This window comes from Falco cherrug, chromosome W, assembly GCF_023634085.1.
Source record: "Falco cherrug isolate bFalChe1 chromosome W, bFalChe1.pri, whole genome shotgun sequence".
NCBI lineage: Eukaryota > Metazoa > Chordata > Aves > Falconiformes > Falconidae > Falco > Falco cherrug.
In genome coordinates, this window is record NC_073719.1 from 1,887,074 (window position 1) to 1,912,964 (window position 25,891).

A 25,891-nucleotide genomic window follows, 5' to 3' on the forward strand; every position below is an offset into this window, starting at 1 on the left:
GTAGTTAAGTAGCTGGGGGAAGTTAAAGCAAAGTAACTGGGTAGTTTGGCTTCATTATCCTGTGCATGAGAACCAAGATGGTGTTCATCTCACCTAACTTTAACTGTATAGACTATCTTTATGATCAGTGGAGCAGGACAGGCACTGCAGAAAACCATTCATCTCAGACACCAAGTTTAAAAGTGACTTAAAAATTATACTTTTTAGATATTTTGAGTTATATGACATAAATTACCCTCCTCTCCTCTATGATCAGATCTTTAAATGTCTGTAACAGCTACCTGCTCACATGTTACAGTAGACCTATGGAAGGATATCCATCCTACTGCTCTCTGGCCCTGCTAATAATCTTGTGATACATGTGTGAGTGACAGCTATTTATTGTTGCAGAAGTAGGGGCTGATACAAGTTTTATCCAGTATCAGATTCTTTGTTGGTTTTTAGCACTTCAGCTGTCTAGAGTTTGTTGGATGATAGAAGCATACAGAAGAGCAGAAATTCCTCAGTAGTGTCTGGAGCCATTGATCTTTCTATTCCCAAACATGAATCAAATTGTAGCCAGTTTATGGCTAAGTACATTTTCCTTGAGAGCCATGCAGCAGGACCTGCTATGCTCTCCATCACCTTAATGTATTTGTCAGCCACCTTGATAACTTTTCATTACTATATATGTGTGCAGAGCAATTAGAAGAAAACTAAATTCTTATTAAACTTTTTTTTTTTAAAAAAAGGGACATCTAAGAGCCTGGCTGCCTAACTGTGATTAGCCACAAATAAGGGAGGGACAGCACCACCTGAAAGCACCCTGTGACACTCATCAGCCAATTTGTAGTCTGATTTTATTGGAAGGCACTATGTTGGGAGATTCCAATTGCCTTCTGAGTTCCTGCTCCTTGTGGTGCTTGTTTGAACCTGCACTTTCTTTGGTTGTGAAATCTAAAGGATGATATCATTCCACTCAGGGGTGGTCATACAGAGAAAGGTATTTTGAGTAATCTTTCTGCATAGTGCATGGATTGCTTTAAATTACTTGGCAGAAGAGGTAGGGAAGGGCTTTTAGATGAAAACGTCAGCTGGTTCTGATCAAATCTGCATCTCCAGCTATTAACAGCAGAGGGTATATCCTCACCCCTGTTCATCACACACTGGCATCATTGTAGGCACTATCAGTAAATATTTTGGACATCTGTTGCTCTCTCTCCTTGGAGTGAGCAGCTCTGGGGATAATGATGGTTCCCAATGCTTTTATTGAGAGAGGGGAATACTTTGAAGAACAATAATCCTATTCACAGCACGATGGCAAGCTTTTCATGTTTGCTTATGTTCTGATGTGAGAAAAGGAAAAGATATTTGAAAAAGCAACAGAGGGAGACATTTTGACACATCCTATGCTCTCTGCCCCCCCCCCCCCCCCCAACTCTCAATAGCAGCACTACTACAGCATGTGGACAAACCAGATCCAAATCCCACTCCCTAAGTATGAAATTGAGTCTATGTTACTGTCCTACTGATCTAACAGTGCAGGTGGAATTCACTGTTCCATTTTCCTTTCAACATGCTAATCTCAAAAAAATCTTTGCAATTAAAGTTTCACTGATCCTGATATTCTGAAAAAGCATTCCTGCTCTGACACATTAGTGTTTCCAGAGGAAACTATTAGAAATTTTTAAAATTATGTTTAAAATGTCATGACTTGTGTGAAATGAGTCAGATCCCTCTCCCAATATGATTCATTCCCCTGTCAGATAAATTGGGTGACACTGATTTACCTCAGACCAAGAAGCAGCTCACACTCTGTAGTTAGTTTTAGCTTAGTAATTGCTTTTCCCCTGTCATGGAGTAAATTGTGATGCTAACCGTGACGCATGGTAAAAAACCCCAAAGCAAGCCTCTGTATATGAATGTTTGAGTCCACTGTTAATTATGTGTCTCTCTTCGCTCTTTCTTACAGATGAACAGACCCATCCAGGTGAAACCAGCTGACAGTGAAAGCCGAGGAGGTACTTAACTGCATTGTTTTCAACCACAGTGCTAAGTAAAAGGATTGTCTCTGGTTTTTCTCAGGCAATGTGCTGATCAATTAGTAACGTAATCACTGCCAAAGAAATTCCTTCTGCAGCAAAGACTCTCTTTATTAAATCTTCTGTATTTCATCTTGCTTTCCTCATATTCAATTATTATTTGATTTTTAAAAGGCAGGCAGGTGCCAGTGATTGCCTGGGAAACAACTGCCTTGGTAAGAAGTGAAGCATCAGGTGCTGACTTAACAAACTTTAACAGTGGTGATGGTAATTTAATAATATTTTTTTTCAGACCTGTGTTAGGCTGAGCTGCAGAGGTGTTTAATTTGGCTAGGATAAAGCAGATATTTTATGGTTTATCTGATCACATTGTTTCTTGCTTCTAAGAGAGATGGGATGAATGGTGCTTGGAGGTTTCCCCTCTCTCCACTGAATCTGGAATGAAACTATGGAAATTAACTCAGATTTAGGTATATCACTTTTAGAGAGCTGAAGAGAGGTAAGATATATCACACCTTTCACCTTTTCATAGCAGTTTTCCATCTGTAGTGTATAAATGATGATACTTCACTTTTCTGAAACCCTTATTAAGCTCTATGAATAAAGAATTGCTATATAACACCTATGGATTATAGGAGATGCTGGGGTTTTGTTGCAAAAAGGGAAGGCATCTTTCTCCATTAATATGTTTGCTGCATAATATCAGAGGAAGAAAAGGAGGGGTTGCATCATAATCAGCTTCAGCAATAGAGATAATCTAATCACTTTTCATTCCTTTTTTTATGTTTGTATTTAGGCTTGCTACCACTCCCATTGTCATGCAGAACTTGAAGTCAAAAAAAGACTGACATTAAAAGCAGTGTGTAACATCAGTGTCTTTAAAATGTGTTTTCATAAATAAGAAAAATATTTTTATCTTTAAAAACAACTTGTCTTGGAATCTGTTATGGAAAATGAATATGGCCCCTTGTAATATTATTTGTAGACAGGTAATTTTAAAGGCAGCACTGCACTGAACCATTTTCACGCAGTTAGGATAAACAGTTGGTTTCAGTCAGTGAGGGACTGTTTCCTTTTTTGTGGGGCTGATTCCTCCCACTTTTACAACGGAGGCAACTCAGACTTGTTCCTGCAGGAGACAGTTGTCTGTTCATGCTTGTGGGAACTGCAACAGGACACATCTCATGCCAGAGTAGGTTTGTTTCATAACACAAGTTCAGATTGCCCAATGAATAGGACTAGAAGAATGTAAAAAATAAGGGTTAAGTAACTCAAATGTATTAGGACACTGGCCTTATTAAAGGGATGCTTTGTTGTAGCATCAAACCCAGTAGGCAGGAATTCATAGCTAGTAAAATACTTCCTGCTCATGAAATGCCATATGAATGGTAATTAATCCCCTCCGCCCTTCTTTATTTTATCCATCTCTTGAGTCACTGATGAATGGCCAGATTAATTGATTATAAACCACGAAATACCAACACTTCCAAGCAGCCATCCAATTAACATGAAATTATGTTGCCACAATGTAAGGTACGTTGGATGAGTTGTTTTCCTGGATTTTTTTTTTCCCCAAAAATGACTGTGACTGTTACTATGACTACAAGAGTTGTGGGAGAATGGGCCAGAACCTCAGGCAAGGGAGAATGAAATAGTATGAGTTTAATGACTTTAGAGATTCAACTGAACCAAAGCAGTCTCTCCACTCCCTAGATTAGAAATCTAATTATTTGCTATTCATTTTGCAGCAGTGCCAGGGAGACCAGTTATGAACCATGACACAAGGTTCATTGTACAATACAGAACGGATGGAGGCCCTCTTTTCCTTAAGAACTTATTCTCTAAACACAGGACCAGATGTCTGGATGCAGACCTGTCATATACTATCTTCCCAGATGTAAGAAAAAGAATTGTGCTGGGTTGTGCAACTGGGAGTGAAGCTAATACATGAGGCCAGGGATTGTGGAGTTAGGGTCTAACTGGTAAAAGGAAACATTAAGACCGGTCTTAAAGCAAAGCTCTTTTTGGGGACACGTCTTCTGAGACAAAGTGACATCCTGAATAAAATACACAAGACCTTAAGCTAATAGCATGGCCGCCTTCTTGAAAAGGACCCTACTCCTGCATACTTACACCATGTGGTCCTGTGAAGCACCTGTCTCTGATGTACAAGTTTGCTAGTGGAAAAGAAACTGAGGTTGAGCAGATGCCTGAGGGACATGCTACACCGACAGGAAGCCAGTTATGCCACCGTACCATTCGCTATATGGGACGCAGGTCTGTGGGTACTGTGGAAAAAACAAGGATGCAGAAGGAAACTGGGATATAGTGGACTGTGAATACCAACTATCTCTTTATAGGCAACTGTTCAAAGGGAACAGAGCCATCTAGAACAAAAGCAGTGGTCAAACATCATCTCAGAACAGAATTTCAAATCCTGATGCAAGTATATTCTCCAGTGTTTACAATGAGCTGAATTTATTCCTGTCTCTCCTTGATCTCAGTGTATGATCCAGCACTCTTCCCTGGTTTTACAGGCAATGTGTTTTTTATTAGAGCCTGTAATGTTATTTTATTGAACTTCGGACTTTGAGAGGAGGACAAAGCACTGGACACTAGCTATTCTGCTGTTCCTGGCTAGATTGAAAGGAAATTAATAGGGTTTAGATATAGAAGGAATCATTATATTTCCTTTAATCTCTTGCATAAACTGACTGTAAACTTTCACCTGGATATTTTGTGCTGAGACTTCTGACTTGCATTTAACTGAAGAATAAAGAAATTTAGCCAGAAAATTACTCTTTTGAGGCTTCAGTACAACATTGCCATTAAACAGGTTGGAATTGCAGAGATGAACTTTCTTGAATGCTTTTAATCTTTTTGAAAATCAGTTCAATTAGTAAGGATACATTTTTGAGATCAATTATGTGTAACAGGTAGGGCTACTAGGATATATTTTCAAATCAAAATAATTTGGATGGAAGCACACATGCCTCCACCACCACCACCACCTCCCACACACAAACCCACGAGGGTCAATGTTTTCCAGCTTTTTCTATGGGGACCCTAGAAAAGGCACAGCATAATAATCCTGCAGCTGAACAGGTAAAAATCTTCAGTGTGTTTATGGACAAAATGGAGTTCATTCAGAGCACTGAGAGAAAAGCTTCCTGGAAGGTAGATATTCACATGCAGAGGAAGCAATTTGCATGATGCCTTCTATATAATCCCAGATGACCAGTGCTGTCATTTCCCTCTTACCACATTTCCATACCAACACAAATGTTTCTTGTCCCTTGAATTTCTAGCTTCCTAGTCTCACCATGTGCCAAACAGGTGAGATAGTTCCAGTGCTTTTCAGAAAGTTATGCTGTCCCAATATCAAAAGAAATCTCTTACCTTCCTCAGCCATAGCCTCCATTTTGCAGACATTAATAACATGCTGAACTTTAAGAACATTGCAAGCCTTTACTCTGTCTTTAAAGTATTATATCCATCCTTAAGGGAAAAAATTGTAGCTAAGAATTGAAATCAGCAGTGGATCATAATGCTAGCTGTGCTATTCAATTGCCCTGCTGTATTTAGGATCCGATTATTTCTAGGTTGGTTTTTTTTCCTGTCTTAATCTAAAAAGTGACCAGGTTGGCAGTGACATGATTAATAGATTGCACCTTTAGAAAAGTTAGCAGAAGGAGATTAGCATTGCAGCCTATTATTTATTAATTAAATGCAGACACCCTATTTATACCAATGCTGATGACATTGGTTCATGTCCATGCTTTGGGACTGCATTATCCATCCAGTCTCCTAGCATAGTAATGATTTTTATTAAGCCAGTGGATGTTGCTGAGCTCGTTCTGTCACTTGCTGCTGTTATGAACAGAAAAGGACAGCCCAGAAGTTAAAGGTCCAGCCTGAACTTTTGTTCAAGTGTCTGCTCTGTCTTTAACAGCCTTGGTTACCTTGGCCATATCTCTTGGCTTCTTTTGGGCACCACTGCTTGTGTTGGAGCAAGGGAGATCTGTACCTCCCTATAGCTCAGTGTGCAGTGAATATTAAGTGTGTAAGGAAGTATGCTGTGTGAGACCTTTTCCATTGCTTACAGGAGCAGGAGAAAGGGTTATATTAGTGGGCATATATGTACCTGCTGCTGTTGCAATTAGCAGAATGGGAGAGAGCTATCACAGATGTTGTCATTTAGCAGTGCCAGGGTAGAATATTATACTTCACATAACTCTTGTTTTGATAAGCTGGTCCTCCTGCCTGAAAAGTATTGAAAGGAAAGTTCTGAAGCCAATCCAACCCTGAGGCTTGCATTATTCCTAGTAACTACTTTCAAGATCCTGCCATTAAATGCACAGAAACTAGCAAATAGGCTGCAGGACTCTGATCCCACTTCACGGTGGCTCAGGGAAACCCATGGGCTGCTCTACTAGACATAAAACTTGGGACAAGCAGCTTGCTATAAGATGGTCCTCTCCTGCACCCTTGAAGAGTGACATGTTGGTCCAGGACACAGTTCTGCTGGTTTTATATCAAGAAATAGTTCTTAACCAGCTACAGGCAGATCATAAACAAATATATTGCCCTTGTTTAAATGCTCTGCTATCACATGAACCAGCAGAACTCATAGACCACATATATTTTGCCTTCAGAGTAAAGATGGAAATCCAGGGAAATCCTCATATTCATCAATTGATATCCTTGAAAAAATTACAGTTGGGGTATCCACAATCCAAATGCTCAATTACCCTTGCAGAAGCATGTCATAAATGCTTAGATTTGGTTGGGTTTCTTGACAAAGTATAAAGTTCACTCTGTTTTGTGATTGTGTCTGCCTCTTTTTCCATACATTAAAAGACAGGTAAAATGCATGAACTAGTCTCTTAAAAGTATCTTCATGTAAGCAACTGCTTTCACTGTCAGCAGGACTTTCTGCAGCCAGGGCAGGCCATTTGGCCCTGAATGGGGGTAAAGTTTTCTCTCTACCCTGTGAAAAGTTATATGTCTGAAGAGGTACGAAGATGTGGGCTGAAACCAGTGTGTGCTCATGGAACTATTTACGATTTTGTGAACTCCTACTCAGACTCCAGAGGCCTTTGCACCAAGGCCTCCATGGAAGGTTTCATCGAGAACATTCCAAGTACCTGAGCCTTTAAACATCCTCTTACCATCAATTTGGTGTTCGTTTATTTGAATTTTCTTGATCAATCACTTTCCTTTTCTGAAAGCTGAACATTGTAACAGTCAACAATTAAAAGCAAATATTGAAGAGTCTTTCAGCATTATCTGCACCACTATACAATCTGAACACATGCAAAAGACATTCAAAAGCTGAATGGAGAGACTGAATGGGCTGATTTATCCTGGACTATTTCTCATGGTATGACTTCTGCCTTTCACAGCCTAATGAAGTTCAGAGACAGTTACTGCATTTGCTACCAGGAAGGGCACACATTCATTTCCCCTCCTGCAAATGTATTTAGAGCTGAGATGTGAGCATAGGAAAAATTACCATCAAAAAATCAACAACTGAAAATGCAAATTATAGTTTATTTTAGCAAGTTAGTGTTAAAAAGAATAGGTTGAGAATTGCAGAAACTGGCATAGAAATTTTGCAGAAGGGTTTCTCCCTGTGTATGTCTGTATGCTTCAGACTGTTTTTTCCTCTTTTCCTTTTTCTGTTTTCCAGTTCTTATAGCTTTCCACAGTTAGACATTGCTTCCTACGGACATGCCTCAAATACTAAGCCTGTTGTGCACACATCCATTCCTGCCCATAGAAAAGAACAGAGTGAAAAGTGAAACTGCAGTTCCTTCCTGTACTCATCAGTGTACCAGTAATATAAAGCTACTCACCTTTACCCACAAAGTGAAGAAGGGCAGAAAGATAGCTTTAAAATGGATGTTTCTCTGCTGTGTGATATACGTAATACTTGGCCCTTCTACAGCTCTGTCAGTGGCTCTCAAAGCCTGTTACATATGAAATCAGCCTCTTTGCCTTGCTCAGGGTATGGACAAGGAAACTGAGGAACAGTAAGTCATTCTGGTTTGGGAGCAGCATCTTGGAGCAGAAGCCATGTCTTCTAAACTTATTTAGTACCTTATTTAAATTTGGCTGCCTTTATTAATTTTGTCCTTTCCCCCCACTTCAGCTTTGCCTGAATCTTCTGGTTTTTGTAAATGCACTAGAAAGTTGATCAGAAGGCATATGGGTGCATCTGTGGAGACTCTGGAAGGCAGTTCCCTCTGGGCCCAAGCTGTCAGGAACTTAGCACCTATTCATGTGTATCTTTCCTGCGCATGGGGAACATCTTGGTGCTGCCATTGCAGGAAAAAAGGAAAAGATGGCGCTATCACACTGGAGAGGATGTAGCCCCATTCCTGACCTCCCTGCACCCTCTATGTTGTAGGAATCCACCATCACTAGCATGTCAGTTATAGTATTTCCTGTGTGCAGCCATGCAAAAATGCAGTAAAACACGTACAAATGTCTGGTCACAAGAGGCTCGGAAAAGCTTTGTCCAAATGAAATCCCCAAACACACAGTGGGTTTGGATACTGTCCTTTCCTTTGAAGGTTTGATCCCCCCTCTCTTCACGTATATCTGTTCCACTTACAACACCCAAATGCCAGAAAATCTTAGAACAGTAAATACCTGTGCAGAACAAACAAAATCGTGCTGCAGAGAAATTGTTTGGCTTCTCAAAGCCATGGCCTTCCCCTTACAATGAAGGGCATGCTTCTGAATCGCTCCTCTTCCAGACCTTTGGTTTCAGCACACTTGCAGCTATACTACCTTCACCACTGATGGTATCAGATCTTCTCAAGCTCAGCAAGGACAGTTGTCCCAGGGAGGCATTAAAGTGACATCTTCAAAATCCAGAAGGTGCTTTGCCATTGCTATAAGTTTATCCCATCTATTGGCTGGGACCAATTAAACCCCTGCTGCTTCTTACCAAAGGAAATCAGACTTGTACAATCAAGCTGTTTGTAACTGTGTGCCTGGGCCCATCTATCAGTCAATCTGTCAAGGTCTTCTCCTTTGAGCTTTGAACCAACTGTGTAATTTAACATATTTTTGATAGGGTGGAAGAGGTCCCAAAGCTATTGCATTCTATAAATTTCATGAAAATAGGCAGCCAGACAGAGTAGCAAGTTGTCATTAGTGCTCATAAGCCCATCTTTTATTAGATAACAATGAACTCATGGGGTTAGGGACATTGGAAGAGGGTTTACACTTTCATGAAGCAACTTGTGTCAGTGTGTGCACTCTGATACCCTGTCAAGAGGCCTCCTGTAATAATAGCTTCTTACTTTTAACAGGATGTCAGACAGATTTCTTAGTTCCTTTATGCTGATTTCAGCAGTGCTTCACATAGCAGAAAAGTCAGCCTGCCTGTTGTATTTCCCTTCCCTCTGCAGCCAAAGCCACTGAGGAGAGTTCCTGCACATAACGATTAGCACAACATCAGAGGTGGGTGCTTTTCAGTAAGGAATACCTTAATGTAACAGGAAAAACAGTCCAGGCTTATGAAATGGTTCTGGTATATCAGCACAAAAAATACTGTTCAAACATAAAATGGTATCTGTTATTCAATCACATCTTCATGTTGCGTAGACAGTCTTCAGGGTTAAGAACAGTGTCTGAACAAATTTTATTTTCTTTTGACATGGTCCAACCTGTATCATGTCTTCTTCCAAATCCTTTTGCATTAGTAGTGTTGAATTTTGTCAGTTTGTCATGTGGAATAAACAAATCTGAGCTGTTACTCAAAGCACACTGAAGCAGATCTCCAAAGCTCAAGATGTGTGACAGTATATCTAGCAGCAAGCAAAACAGTGCTTCAGCTTTAGTTCTGAACTCCCTGTGCTTTCCTGACTGGACATCAAATCTCTAGGCATTATGCAAGCACAGCTCTGGACACAGGTATGTCGATGGAGATGTTCACAGTATACGATGTGATGAACTACAGACAACCTATATGTGACACTCTCACAAAGATTTTTCATGTGGAGTTGCTATACCTTGGCTACAAAGTGCAAGGAATCAGTAGAATTAAAAAACCCCACATATATATAAAACTTTTATTGCAAAGAGAGCATCAAAAGACAACTGGAATATGCCCCTAGCTGGTACCAGTCATATGTCAACCTGTATTTCAAAAGAAGGCTACTTGAAATCAATGTGATAGTTACTGCTTTTCATGAGCATCAGAAAATGCTCCCTCCCTTCATTTCTACAGATCAAGATTTTTTTAAGTGTATACTTACATTATTTCTTCTCATTGTGGTGTTCTGGGTAAAAGTCATTTTAATTTCTCCTTTCAAAAAAAACCACACTAATTTGAATATGTGGATTGGCACTTAACTAGGTACTATGAGTTAACATGCATTGTTCAGGTCCTATGTCGTTTTAGATTTTTTTTTAACGTAAGTGGAAATTTTACAGAAAAAATATTAGTTTTATTTTCAAGTTTTCAAATATTTTTTTTAGAATTATTTCTTATATTCTTTTTATTGGAAGTAGGACTATCTTATTTTCTTTCTTTCTTACCTTCTTGTCGTGGTTTAACCCCGGCTGGCAACCAAGCCACGCAGTCACTTGCTCACTCCCCATCACCCAGAGGGATGGGGAGGAGGATCGGAAAGGAATGTAAAACTCGAGGATTGAGATAAGAACAATGAACTCCTCCCCTTGGCCCCGCTCAGGCTTGGACTTATCCACAGACTGTAACCTGCTCCAAGTGGAGCCTCAGTTATGAGCCACAGTCTCTCCAGGGGTATCCCTGCTGTGGCATAGACTCATCCACAGCCACAGTCACTTTGAGGTGCACCTGTTCCAACATGGCCTTCTCCATGGGCCATCACCATAGACCTGCTCCAGCGTGGCCTTACCCACAGCCACAGTCCCTTCAGAAGTAAATCAACTCCAGCATGGCCTTATCCCTGGCTGCCTCCAGGGCTGTACCTGCTCTGTCGTGGGCTTATCCATGGCCACACACTTTGAGGTGCTTCAGCATGTCCTCACGCACAGCCACTGATGCTTCAAGGTGTACCTACTGCAGCACAGACTTATCCATAGCCACAGATGCTTCGAGGTGTACCTTCTCCAACATGGACTTGTCCTTGGGCCACAATTCCTTCAGAGGCATACCTGCTGCAGCACAGACATAACCATGGCCACAGACACTCCGAGATATACCTGCTCAGGCATGGACTTAGTCATGGCTGCAGGGGCTTTGGGGTGTCCTGCTCCCACATGGACTCATCCACAGGTCACAGTCCCTTTGACTCGAGTTCACACTGGAGTTCCAGTCTGTCCAGTACAGCAGCACAGAAACAGAAGCAATGATGCCCTGGCCGTCTCCCAGCCCCGGCGCATCACCATTGCTGTTATCAAAATGTTCCCGGGCCCAGCACAGTGAGATGATAAGCAATACAGCAAGCAGTGAAAGTAAGAAGCAGCCACTAACAAGCACTAGACTCTAATATACATTAAGGCAAGCAAGCCCCATGGTAAGCACAGAAACCAGCCCCTTAACAGTTAAACAGCAATAGCAGCTATAAATTCAAACTAGCACATTCCAATCAAATCTGTTGTTATCTCAAACTCTTCGAGCCCCATGTTTGGCACAAAAAAAAAATAATAGACTGTCATGGTTTAACCCCAGCCAGCAACCAAGCACCCTGCAGCCGCTTGCTCACTCCCCCCCACCCAGAGGGATGGGGAGGAGGATTGGAAAGGAATGTAAAACTCCTGGGTTGAGATAAGAACAATTTAATAGGTAAAGCAAAAGCCACACACAAAAGCAAACCAAAGCAAGGAATTCATTCCCCACTCCCCATGGTCAGGCAGGTGTTCAGCCATCCCCAGGAAAGCAGGGCTCCATCACGCCTAACAGTTACTCGGGAAGACAAATGCCATAATGCCAAATGTCCCCCACTTCCTTCTTCTTCCCCCAGCTTATATACCCAGCATGATGTCATATGGTATGGAATACCCCTTTGGTCATTGTGGGTCATCTGTCCTGGCTGTGTACCCTCCCAGTTCCCTGTGCCCCTCCAGCCCTCTGGCTGGCAGAGAAACTGAAAAGTCCTTGATTTAGTATAAACATCACCCAGCAACAACTAAAAACATCAGTGTCCTATGAACATTGCTCTCACATCATAGCCAAAACATTGCACTATACCATCTCTATCCCAGCTGAAACCAGGACAAAAAGCTAATCACATCTTGCTGAAGAAGAACATTTCTTTTTGGTTTTAAGTAGAGTTTGGCAGTTTGGTAGGATCAAACACCATGTTTCTTTCCAAAGTATGCGTGTGCCTCTGTAATGTAATATTTCTCATTAACATAGTGCTGGGGAAAGGAGTCAGTGCTGACAGGGAGGAGCCAGCACCCTGAGAAACTATCAATTTTGTGTCACTGTAAGATTTGCTAATAGAAGGAAGGGAAAATAGAAGGCAGCATTCAGTATCAGAAACACAGTTAAAAATAAGGTCTCTGAGAGTATTGTTTGGTTAGACAGTAAAGGACTGTTTGGCTCACCCAGCAGCCATCCAGGAGGATGGTAAAATACAGACTTCCTTCAAATGCTATGTTAGATCAGCTCCAACACTCCTTGTTGTGGTTTGTCGTGACCATAGCACTTTCAAATACCATCATATACCTCATTAAAATGCATCAGAAAAATTGTGGACTCTACATTTTTCATAAAAGTGTTTCTTTCTAACACCGTTAATTTACTTTTAGCATCCACCTGGAACCAAGATATTTTAAAAACCTCTGTCCACATTTGTTCTGTTTAACGTAATTTTGAATGGTATTACTATCTACAAATACTACCCCCTTTCTAAGTGCTTGAAGACCTTAAACTGCAATAATTTCTTGCAGTAAGGAGTTCCATAGATTGACTCTGCAGAAGGCAAAATATATTCTATTTCTGTGTTAACCCAATGCATAATTTATTTTCTGGATTAGTATTTTGCCTGTGCTTCTACATAAAAGGAACTCATGCAGCCCAGTTCTGTCTCATATGGACAAGAAAAAGCAGCTGGCTCTGTTGAAATAGTCTTTCAAAAAGTTCAAGAAGGCACTCACATTTGTATTCTCCTTGAAATATCTCTTAATAATTTAATTCAATTTAGAAGTGCCTGTGTTGTGGGGTGGAAGATTTATAGAGAGATTTCACGCCAGGTTGGGTTTTGTCTTTCTGTGTTTACTTGGCATTTATCGTGCATGTTTTAATTTGTATCTGAGTCTTGCTACCATCTGATCATTATTGCAAAGAAATATTTTCTCTGAGTGACATGGGATTCATTCATCATGGAACTAGCTGATTGCCCCTCAGGTTTTTTTCCCCTTACTTGGAATGAAGTCTGAAGATATTTCGCACCAGACAGCAGTAGTCAACAAACTTTGCAGTTAGTGGCAACTGATAACTGGGCACAGGAAAAATTGAGACACACTTTTTAGGGCATGATCTTGCCACTCTTTTCCACATATCATGCATGAAGTGCAGCATCAGAGGCCAAGCAGCATTGCAAAGGATGGGAAGTCAGCTAAAAGCTCCACTCCTGGCTAGCCAACTGTGAAGTGCTGTCACTAACAGAATGAAACTTGGAGATTTGCTTTCACCTAAATAGATGGAAGATAAAAGGGAGACAATTTGCACCAGAGGAAAGTTGCAACAGCAACAGCCTCAGAAGCAGTGGGAATTCTTCATGAAGAGGTCTCAAAAGCCATACTTGAAGTACAATCACTTTAGCCTCCTACCATGCAAGAGCCTTCCCTGGATGCCTGTTATGGACAATGGGCACAGGGCACTGGGGAGCAAACAGAGGGACTCTTAACTAGTCTTAGGATTATTTGGCATGTGCAGTGACTCACAACTGCACCTGCACAGTCTTTGCAGACACATTGGTTGCGATTACTCTTTCCCTTCCCTTGTTATTGCCTGGACTAATACATATTTGTTTCCAGTTGTTTCAGTTCTTTGCAAACAATCTTTTCTAGTACTTACTACAGAGGGGAAGGGGGGGGGGAGAGAGGGTTAAAAGGGTGTATTTCAGTCTTTGCATGCTGTGAAAGCCATGTGTCAGTCAGAGGTTTGGACTAGACAGTCTGAAGGACTGACACACCTGAGAAGCATCATTTACATACCTCTCCAAATGGGATACAGCTAAAAAAGTGTGGCCAGGGCAGATGGCAACTTGGGATTAGTCAGGAGCAGAGACAGATTGCAATATGCAACTTGTTGGAAGACAAGTTATTGCATGAGATTAGCTGGAAATGGATGGGAATTGTGAAATGGGACTAGTTGGGAACATAAGTCTGTACAGTCCAAATGTTTGCTGCACGCAAAAACACTGCCTTTCCTCTCTACTGATAGCACCAAATGTTATTTCTTTCTTTGGAATTCATTTTCTGAAAGTGTCTGTATGAAGAACATCTGTTCCCTCAAATCCAGACCTACAAGTTTAATAAATTATCAATATCTGGCAGCATCCCATTAATAATGGTGAGAGGTTTATAAGATTCTCCAGTATAATAATAGCGAAGCTAGCAGCTGGCATTCCTTCTGGAGAGACTTGTATTTGTCCCATTTTATTCTGTTCTGTTTTCCTTTTTTTTCTGGTTTTTTCTTTGAATCCAAGCATCATCACATCATCAGTTGATTTTTACCATGGCTTTTGGTTAAAAAACAAACAAAAAGAGAAAATCCATTAGTATCATATAAATAAAAAAGACAAGTTACATCCTCAAGCAGAAAAGACTTCCCTGAGTGTTTTGCTAGTATTACCTTTACAAAGTTGCACATGTGGCTTCAGAAACATTTTCTTCCATCAAGATTTCTCACATTTCTGCACATTTTTCAGTCTTACATGCTGTGTTTGTTACAGAAATTTGCTTACACACACAGTTCAGCATCTCATTTGCAGGCAAGGTTATGTTTTCCTTTAAGGCTAGTTAGAAGCACAACCAATTTTAAGTACAGATACAAATTTAGGAAAGTGCATGTTCTAATAAATATAGCTTACATTTATTTAGAGGCTGAGTATTTGAACTTTTATATTGCCAGTATCAGATATACATTTGAATATTAGTGAAGCTAAACTGATTGAATGAATAACTGTAGGGAAGGGTGAGACACAAATGCAACATTTTAATCAGGTTTATTACATTTTCATTTATGATAAAGGAAATCATTACTGCTTGAAGACTGGATATTAAAAATGCCCAGGTAAATTTCTGCAATATTTTGCTTTATCACAACATGCATATGTTACATGATGACATTCATTTACTAATGCTCTTTCCCATCTTTTGTCCTGCCTCTCCTAAAAAAGAAAACAATATGTGAAATTGAAAAACAGTTCTCACTGAGGGGTTTAAAGACATTTGAAATTTGGAATATATTTTAAAGGTCAATTTCAACAGTAATTGTGTTATAATGGTGAAGGTTTTAGAGAACATGAAACCAATGTGAATATGTTGCTAGATAGAAAGTGGCAGAAGACTCTATCTTGTGTGTGAGTACATGTGTGCACATGCATGTTGCATGTGTTGAAACTTAAATGCTCCAGCAATACATCAGAACAGCTTTCACAAATACAAGGAACACTGATACACTTTGTACTAGTATAAAACTTCCAATAATATCAGGGACATGTGCACTGAACAGAGACTTGTACTTTTATTCCTGGAAAGGCATTCCTTATCATAAGTTTGCTGTTCTAGTTAGTGTCAACAACAGTAGCATCAGCTGATCTTCACTGGAACTGAATCCACTATGCAAGGTGCTGTATGGTCAGAAAATAAAACCTATAAAAGTAGTCATGCATGTTCACTTAGTCAAGACAAAATGAGCCTTTTCATGCATTTTGGGGAGAACTAGAGATGCAATTAGGTCAAATGAAATATTTTGTTATTTAATGACTGTCCGTGGAAAAAAACCTTATTTCATTCTTTTTTAATTCTTGGATGGCTGCTTTAACCACAGGATCATATATGTAACTTTATATTTTGTCAGATGAGTTATTGGCTCATCATGTGCTCCTTGTTTCCTGATAACTTAATGTGCCTCAGTTTATGCTATTGGTAAAACAAAACACCAAGTAATGACAATGTCAAATATCATATGAGTTTTGAACTTTTCTGGAGTGAGTTGTATAAGATGTTTCGGCTCCTCTGATGGAAAATACTCAATAAAGTATGGTGAGAACTTATTAAAAGTAGCCAACAAACTTCTTTAAAAAAACCCAAAAAACCCCATGCATTGTTGGAGGCAATCCCACCACTCCATTAATGGAATTATTCTGAAAACTCAGTCGAGCTTTTTCTTTGGAGCCTGGTACAGATAGGCACTTTCATCCCATCAAACTTTCTCAGTCCTGTGGATTCTTTTTGGAAATCCAGGCTTGACAGCACTTTTGTAAGATGGAAACAACCACAAGGATGGATCAGACTCTACACACAGAGGGGAGAGGTAATACTGTGTAGCTATAGCAATGTGAAGCAAATCCTGCAAAATCTTGAGGCCCCTGTGTGTCTCTTCATTATATAGGGATGGGATACATTGCCTTTATTTTTAGCATTCAGAAGTCAGGGGGAAATATCTGACCTGGTTTTCTTTTAGGGCTAGTTGAGAAAAACAGGCAGACAAAGATTGTGAATCACCCAGCATGTCCTAGGCAGGTATCCAGATTGTTGTTTCTCTCCTCTGGCTAAGGGAGACTAAGTGACAAGCTTATGGTAGGTATCTAACTTTTAGAAAACTAGTCCTTAGATGAATCTCATCTGTATGCTATTCACTCCAGATGTTCCCATTTGGATTTGTTAGATGCCTAAAGACTTCAAGATGTTAAGCTCCTGTCTCCCCAGCAAAGGAGTGAATATGAAGGCAGAGCCCCCATAACACAGGCTGTGATTGCTTGGGAACCTGCGAGGCACCTGGCCACTGCAGCAAGGAAAAGTAAAACAATAAAGCAAAACGTGATGTATACTGAGACAACTACTCATTTCCCAAAGCACATCATAAATAGTATGTTTATATCGTTAATTAAATGTCTACAACTAAAATTATTTATAATAGAGATGTGAGAACTCAATAATTATTAGTAGTCACCTTGTTTCATTCCAGATGGACTGAACAAAGACTTATTACACTGTATATGAAAGTCTTAAAGAGTTGCTGGCTTAGAAAAGTTTTTTTCCAACATGTCTACATAAAACTAAGGAATGTGATACAGCCTATGAGAGAAAACCTAGTTTGTCTTGACTCCTCTCTTACAAATTTCCCATATAAACAAGAAGGATAATATTTACTTGTGTCCTAAGAAAACAGTAACATACAATGTTAAAGAGGGCTCTAGAAAAACCCACAGCTTAGTATCTTTTGTGGTTGGGTTTCTCAACAGAGCGTAAAGAGAAACTGCAAGACTGAAGTCCAACAGGTTGCTGCCCTTATGGGCAAGAATGCCTATATCTCTACTTGTAAATAAAACACTCCAGGATGTTGGCATGAGCCCTTCCCTACAGTTTCCCACCCTATTGAACCATTAGCACATCCCTTGGCAGTTTTGGCCTGTGTCCAAACTGTTCATCAATTGCTATGTGAAAGCATATGTCATGCCAAGGACCATTCCCAAAAGTAGCGTGAATGAATCTCTACCAAGTTTGTCTCCTTCCACCCTGCTCTGTTCTCCACTGTGTTTCCAACAGTCTTTGCATGCTCATGGGTGCTGATACTTCCTTATGCCATACCTCATAACATTAGCACATCCCCTTATTTTCAGGGTTTGAAAATCCTGGTTTTTTTATGGGGTTTCTCTCCTGTTACTCTGAGCAAACCCCACACAAAATAACAGGCCTATTTACTGAGCGTGGTCAGACTATGTCAGTTGGCCTTCATACTAGAGAATGGTCCCTAACCCTGTTTTATTTAGTGATGCAGATGTACCCAGTGCCTCTGTTGCCTTTAGGAGGGAAGGGATAGTTTCCAGCAGCTGAAATTATGTATCTTTGAGCATGGGGAAGCTTTTCTGTTCCTTCTGCAACTGTGATCTTGAGTCTGGAGGCTTAGGAACCAGTTAGCCAGAGCTGGTTAGATCATTCTCTTTTCATACAGCAACCATTTACTCACAGGCCACTTAGCTGGACAAGAAAACAAATCACAGGGGAGAGAAAGAGGAAGTGGTAAGAACAGATATTACCTGTTGGTTTTGTTATTTGGATCCCATTTTACGAGGCTCTGAACACCCACCACACAGGTGTACTGGTTTCAGCTGGGATAGAGTTAATTTTCTTCTTAGTAGCTGGTGCAGTGCTGTGTTTTGGATTTGGTGTGAGAACAATGTCAATAACAGACTGATGGTTTTGGTTGTTGCTGGGTGATGTTTATATTAAGTCAAGGACTTTTCAGTTTCTTGGGCCCTGCCAGCCAGAGGGCTGGAGGGACACAGGGAATTGGGAGGGGACACAGCCAGGACAGGTGACCTGAACTAGCCAAAGAGGTATTCCATACCATATGATGTCATGCTCGGTATATAAACTGGGGGAAGAAGAAGGGAAACACACATACATCTGACATTATGGTGTTTGTCTTCCCGAGTAACTGTTACACGTGATGGAGCCCTGCTTTCCTGGAGATGGCCGAACACCTGCCTTCCTATGGGAAGTGGTGAATAAATTCCTTGCTTTGCTTTGCTTGTGTGTGTGGCTTTTGCTTTACCTATTAAATTGTTCTTATCTCAACCCTTGAGTTTTACATTCCTTTCCGATTCTTCTCCCTATCCCTCTGGGTGAGGAGGGAGTGAAGGAGCAGCTGTGTGGTGCTTGGTTGCTGGCAGGGGTTAAACCACAACAGGTCACTGCCAGACTTCATTGCTATTATGTTTACTTTTTATTTTTCTTTCCCTCTTCTTTTATCCTCCTTTCTGACTTTTCTTTGTGATGACTGTGTCCATCCCTTATTACTTCTTTGTCCTCTACAGCATGCATCATGAAGATTTCATTTCACCCAATAGACTGAAGGGTAAATAAATCAGAAGAAATCAAGTCCCTCTGTTCCCTGTGAGTAAGCAATCTTCCCCCTGCAACTTCTCCTGGTCCTCCTAGTAGCTGTTGTCCATTGAATAAACATCATAGCAAGGAAATGTCTCTTTATCATCTCTATTCAAAATCCAAGACTGTGTTGTGCATTAAACTTTTGGAGCCACAGGGTGTGCCAAAATCTGGGTCATATGTTTTGCTATGATGTTCCTACTATTTCAGTTTTGTCTATAAAGGGCAAATGGTAAATCATCTTCCTGAAAATTAATGGAGTGTTTCTGTAACAGGAGGAAAAAGTAAAAAATTTCAAAAGAGTGGCTTATTATCTCAGGCAGCCAAAATTTGCCTTGCCTGCCAGCTGCCTAGGAGTCTCCATTTTTCTTTATTTATTCTTCCAGTTATTTTTTTCCTTAGTTTCATTCACTTTATAAGCTTTCCTGTAATTTGCTGTTTCACTTTCAGATACACACTCATTTTCAGCTCTCTAATTACAGTATTTTGAACTTTAACATTAAAACCAGGGTACCTGTCTAGCATCTTTCCTGTGTAGGTTACTAAGCTCTTTGCAGACAGTAATTAACCAAACCTGACAACAATGCTGGAAGCTTAGGTTAGTGGAGGCACAAAGTGCCTGAATGGTCACATATTTAATAAGTAGTAGCACTAGAAAGAGAGCCTGGGAGTCCTGACTCCTCATTCTGTGATTTCATCATCTGAAGTCATCTCACACAAAGCATAGGAAAATATGGATCAGGCTATCCCTCTCCACATCCCTCCTCTTCTTATTGTAATTATCCAACCATATTTAATCTACTTTATCAATGCCAGATACCTCACCAATCTTTTTGAGTTAATGCTCTGTGATACTCTGATTACTCTGTCTTCTGGTCCGATCCTTTCCCTTGAGATATACACCCCGTCTGCTCTAGTGTGGTAGAAAACAGAAGTGAGTTATTAATGATTATTAAAGTATTACCTTCAGCTACCCCAACCACTGGGTCCAGCCAAGTAATTCCATACTTTTAATTTCTCCTATTTGAAGTTATTCATCAGCAGGGATATCTTTGCCTGGGATGTGGCTCATTGACCATTGCAGGACTCCTTGCTTGTGGTCAGGTTGACAAGCACATTAAGCAGATTTCCCCTCCAACACATGACCAAAGTTTACAACATTCCTAAGTCACTGCTAAAAACACTCCTTTCTCAGACATCCTGACAAGCTTAAATTTATCTGGAATTCAGGTAGGGACAATACCTTCTGACAGGGAACACGTGCATATATATCCCCCCCCATCCCACATACTTGTAATGTCTCCTAATGTTTGCTGTCTAGATTAAACTCTTGTGCTCCCCATTTGTGTGCTTGGGATGGACTAGGGGCCAGATGGAGGGATGGGGAGATGGTACTGCAGTGATGGGAAGACCATAAGCCAGTGGGCTCAGGTTACTTGTACACCTTGTTCACAGACACTTCAAATTATTTGTCCACAGTTGACAAGGGAACTGTAGCAGAGGTCATGACTGTTTCCCTGCTACTGCTTCGCAAGGTGTCTCCTTACAGGTGAGACCAACCTTCTCCAGTCCCATGCAGATATATCAATACAGCTGGGGGCAACCAACCTTGCACACACTGGATCCACTTGTCTCACTTTCTGCACTGTTTCTAGTAGTCATCATCCCTTCCCATGCTGCCATCTCCCTGACTAATTAATGAGTCATCTTCTCTTGCGGCCTCGTAATGAATTCAAACTATCAGTGGGGCACTGATTTATTTATTTTGTTGTTGTTAAAGGCCTATTCTTCTAAACAATGAAAGGATAAAATCAACTCAGACAAGGTTATTTCACATTTCTAATTTCCAATACCTTTTTTTTTTGCTAAAGCCACACAATGCTTGCGTGCTTCCCTCTCCCACCTGCTAAGAAAAAAACCAGCACATTTTCAAATCAAGATAAAGCCATCAAAGAACTAACTAAACACGATTAGAAAGGACGTCTCCTTAGCGGGGAAAAAAAATATCATGATTTAGAGCTGGATCCTTTCCAAATATCCCTGTGCAATCAACCAAAGGAACACAATTTAGAAAACAGAATTGTAAAAGTAACTTTGAAGAATCAGTTGCCATGGAAACAGATCTGTAAATACTTAACTGCAAACATTAAGTGACAGTGATATTCCAGAGCCCAGGATGCCTTAAAAGAATGGCAAATTTCACCCAGCTCTTTAAATAATGAAGTCAGCTGCGTTTTGATTTTTCTTCTTTTTTCCTCTTTCCTTTCTTTTTTTCACACTATGTGATGCAATCACATCCTCGTTCTCAGGCATGTGTGATAATAGAAATGCCAGAACTGTTTTATAAGAGTCCTAATCTTTTATAACATGGAGGCAGAGAGGGAGTAGGGAGCACCAAATAGAGTCAGAGCAACCTGTGGAGACTGAAAATATGGCCCATAGTCATTCTGTTTCCCTGTAACTGTTGGGTCAGAACAAAGCACTATTGCTTGTGGCTTTTCATTGCAAGAATAAAACCACCCAAACAATGCAAATGACCCACAATTTCTTGTCATCTTCCAGGGAAAAATCTGATGCAAGGAAATAAAAGGGCTATGGGCAATTTTAATTTAAACAAGTGGGTGCATTCATGTTGCACCCTAGCCTTAAATCTTTGCTCAGAGTTAACTTGCTTTTGAGTTCCCCAAATACATTTCAAGACCTAACTCCTGTTGCCTTAAGTGGAGTAAGAGTGCTCTGCTCCCTTGGGGAGTCAGGGCCCCTCTCTTTTCTTATCATGGAGCATCCATGCCCAATGGGCTTATCTGGTTCAGTCAAGGGGTGACTTCATCTGAAAGCCTCAAATGTTTGCGGATCTTTGTGGGGCAAAAAACCCCCAAAAACTCTCTACCCCTATTAAGATCAGAAAAGTCACCAGCACTGGTGTTTCCTCCTGAGGAAACAGTGAGAGGTGACTGCTGATAGACCTTTCCCTGGCTGTAAGCACTGATTAAGGAAGACTTTTGTAAGCATGCTTTTCCAAAATTTTGAATGTGTTGAATTTTTAGATGTAATTCAAAAGATGTGCATGGTCTCCTCAGCCTAAAGGCAGGTGAGATGGGTCAGCAGTACTGTAGTGTGAAAGATAACTTAAGGGATAGCCTGTTCATGAAAACATAGTGGACTGTGGTTAAATTTCTAGTGCTATCAGATGCCTGTTAAAAGCCTTGCTCATCTGTTTGAAGTTTTAGCAATATAGGTTTTACTGCAGTTTTAAACCTAACATGAACAGAAACTGACTGCAGGTTAATTTAACTTGTAGAAATCTTTCAGGCAAGGTGATTCCTTTTTGGCTTCTGACAGATGATGCTCAGAGCCTAGGAGCATCCCTACACTGCTAAAATAGCATATGGCTTTTCCAGAGTAAAGGGCTAGGACAGAAGAGAGGATTTTTCTCACTATAATTCTGCTGTTGGCAAGCACTTGGATTTGAACCTGAGATCCTTACTGCTGAGCAACAGCCTGTGAATATCTGCAAACATGAGTTTAGCTGTCGCTTTAGGAGGACATTTATTAACTCACTTGTTTTCATCATTCTGGTTGAGTTTGAGAGACTCTTCCCTGTTGCTTGTTCTGTTATCCTACTGAAAGCTGAGCACTATTATCCTTTAAGCTGATTTTTTCTGCCCATCTTAGGAAAAGAAGGGATGGGCAGAGGAAGGCAGACTGTAGATTCCAAAGATGCAAGAAAAACAAGAGGGGGGCAGAGAAATGCAGTTTGAAAGGAGCCCTGATGCCTAGCATGATCGCCATTTGCTCACACATTTTATTTGCTGGAAATCTGTACAGCTGTAAGAGACTCATTTCTCCTCTGTCTAGTCTTGGAGATTATTTAAATGAACAGCAAAACACAGAGGAAAAACCTAGGTATAGATAAGTTAGCAATCAATTTATATATATATATGTATATATATTTATAGTTTTTTAAGAGGTATCTTTATCTCAGATGGATGAAAAGTTCCCACCTGGATCTCTCCTCCACTCAGCCTGTCTATCTCTGCCTCTCACATACATGGCATCTGTCTGCGAACCACTGACAGTAAACTGTGATCTTTCTGGAATGAAAATGAGGATAAGCACTCCTCCTCTGGATACATGCTTCAAGGAGGTGTGTGTGGCAGGCAGAGCCCAGAATAAGGCAGGGAGAGGAGAGGTGGCTTTCATTTGAAAAATACATGGTGTTTTCATCCTTGAGATGGTGTGGGGGAAAGGAAGGGGGCATGGCTCATCACTTTATCACTGCCTGGGCGCTCGCCTTGTCATTCAGCACTTTCATGAATGTAAAGAGATTGACCTTAATAATGTCACACAAGTACTGCATTGCCACTGACTTCAGACAGGTGATAGCAAGGAATTATAATGAGTTTCTGCAAAAGCCTTCATCACAGAAATTACAGGCTTTTTTCCTCTGAGCCTGCATGCCTTCCAACATCAGGATTTTGGTTCAGAAGATAGGGTTGGTGTGGTGTATGAGGCACGGACTTTGCAAGGATTGTGAAGCAAAGATCTTTATTGTTAGTTAGTTACAGCTTTTATAAGTTCATACTCTGTACACGCGCTGCTAAAAGCTTTATTATTGGTCAAGCTCTACTGTCCACGCGCCCAGTTCACTATAGGCTACTCTCTGCTGTTCACACTGTTTCCTTATCTTCTGGAGGTGAGATCACATTCCTCTTTTTTGTCTCTGTTTCATCCAGGTTTCTTCTCATACTCCCTCAAAATTATTTACCTCTTTGCTGCAGGATCTTACCTGCACATCGTCAAAGCAAGGCCACAGCTGCACATTATCAATGTCAAACAACCCACTGTTTCCATCCCCTACAGGTTGGGAGTTTGTCTAGGGAGAGAGACATACATTTTACATCATACTTGGACCCTTTTGCCCCTTTCTTTCTCTACTGTGTCCCTGGGGGTTTTTGTTTGGTTGGTTTAGATATTTTTTTTCTCATATGCAGTCAAAAAAATTATTTTCCTACTGAAAGCAATATGCTGCTTGCAAGTCATTCTGTACTTCGACAGGGAGTGGAAGAAAGTTTGGCCCTTGTGACTGTAAAAATTTAATTGGGTAGGAGGACGGGGACAATGACACACACAACACAACATGGGACACACATCTTCCTTTGTCACCATAGTTATCCAGACTGGGCTGTGAAGGTCTCCTTCTCCACCGAGGACCATGCCACATGGCTCTTTGGCCATCCTGATGGGTGTGTCCTGGTGACAGTACTCTCAAACATCATGCCTGCCTTCTTCAGGGCAGCTGTTTTGGTCTCAGTAGGGTGGACAACTGTTCCTGCAGCATAGCTTGGCTGCTCAGCACCCAGAGTGCCCATGGCTGGGACCCCAGGAAAGCAGGTTCAAGTTGACTGTCACTGTTTACTGTAAGTAGCATTAGTTTAGTCAGTTTGTGGTCATTTGTGTTCCAATTATTGCAGTAAAGATGGTAAAATTCTCCCAAATACAGTCCTTTAGACTGGTGCTCATGGCCAGTACATGTCTCATGGCCATTTCTTGCTTCTCCATTAAAGTTTCCATTGTTTTTTTTTTAACAGATATTTTGAGAGGTAGTGAAGCTAAGCATTCCTATCCTTGGGATATCCTTGCATAGGTATCCTTGAGTTGAGGGCAGGAGAGTGCCTTGCTTTGTCACTCTCCATGCTGAACAGGATACTGGATGTGGCACTGTCTCAATGTCTTCTTCTCTATGCATGTGTTCAGCTGATTTCAGTGGTGGTCTGCAGAGAGCAGTGGATATATGCCACACAAAATCAAGAATTACCTTCATTGAGATGTGAAAGGAGAACTGTTAGGCAGTCACTTTGTGCAGCTCTGCAAAGGCCACTTGTGTTCTTGCTGAGCATCTTCCAAAAACACTGCAGGAAATGGGAAGATTTGACTGCCCTGTTTTTTATTGCAATTTGGGAACATGAGCTAGTTTCTCCATGTGACTCAAAAGTATAACTCTAAGTGCACGTTAACCTCATCAACTTTAGCTATTTAAAACAATTGCTGAAGAGTTTTGATTGAGACAAGACATCAGCTGAGCTTTTGTCCAGTTCAGGCAGCTCCTACCTGATTCACTCTGCCTCAGTGTAATCATCCATACAACAAGGTCTTGCTTGAACTGTTCAATTCCTAAATGGATTTTTTTTAAAAGACATTATGTGTGTTATCTGTGTAGTTAGCAGCTGTCATATGTCAGGATCAACTAAGCGATGATAATGCATGGCAGAATTATTTAAATTATACATGGGGTTATTCTTAAGTGGTTAAAAAAAGGATGTCTGTCACTCAAGCCCATGTTATCCCAGAGGTGTACACCTGCTGCTGGGTCTCAGGTGCGTTCAGGACAGGCATTTGATCTCCTCCTGCTTTCATTCCTCTTCATGGAAATGGGTTAGTCCTTGTGAGGGCTGTTGTGAGACCAAAGTCCAGTTACAAAGTGCTCTGAGAAATAGGGGACTGAAGAGGAGTATTAATGAAGAGTGACCTTTTTCATTAAAGTGGCATGCTTACATTTGCCATAGTGTACTTTATCTTTCAATTGCCACTGACTTGGTTACTGGCAGGTGAATCTGTCACTGCTGACAGGTCTGCTGTGTCAATGCAGTTAAAGGGACACTGCCAACATGTGTTACCCCCTCAGGAATAAAATGTAACTTACAAATAGTTTCAGGTGCTGTGTTTGCCCTTGAGTAAAGTAGTAAGTAGACCAGTTAGTTGTTACTGGCTTCTTTATGATGATATGTTATTAGTAATTAAAT

At 40.7% G+C, this 25,891-nt stretch overlaps 1 protein-coding gene across 11 annotated transcripts in view; it reads left to right on the forward strand.

The window, feature by feature from the left end:
* The first annotated feature begins 1,951 nt into the window (after positions 1 to 1,951).
* Positions 1,952 to 25,891, forward strand: part of LOC129734524 (CUGBP Elav-like family member 4) — a 342,020-nt gene continuing 318,080 nt past the window's right edge. For 5 of the 11 annotated variants that reach the window (XM_055698106.1, XM_055698114.1, XM_055698107.1 and 2 more), the window contains exon 1: positions 1,952 to 2,000. In XM_055698106.1, coding sequence (XP_055554081.1) covers positions 1,952 to 2,000 — 49 coding nt within the window. Of the gene's footprint in view, positions 2,001 to 3,156; positions 3,170 to 25,696; positions 25,705 to 25,891 lie in introns of all 11 variants that reach the window. The other 6 variants (XM_055698108.1, XM_055698111.1, XM_055698116.1 and 3 more) reach the window with 2 other exon arrangements.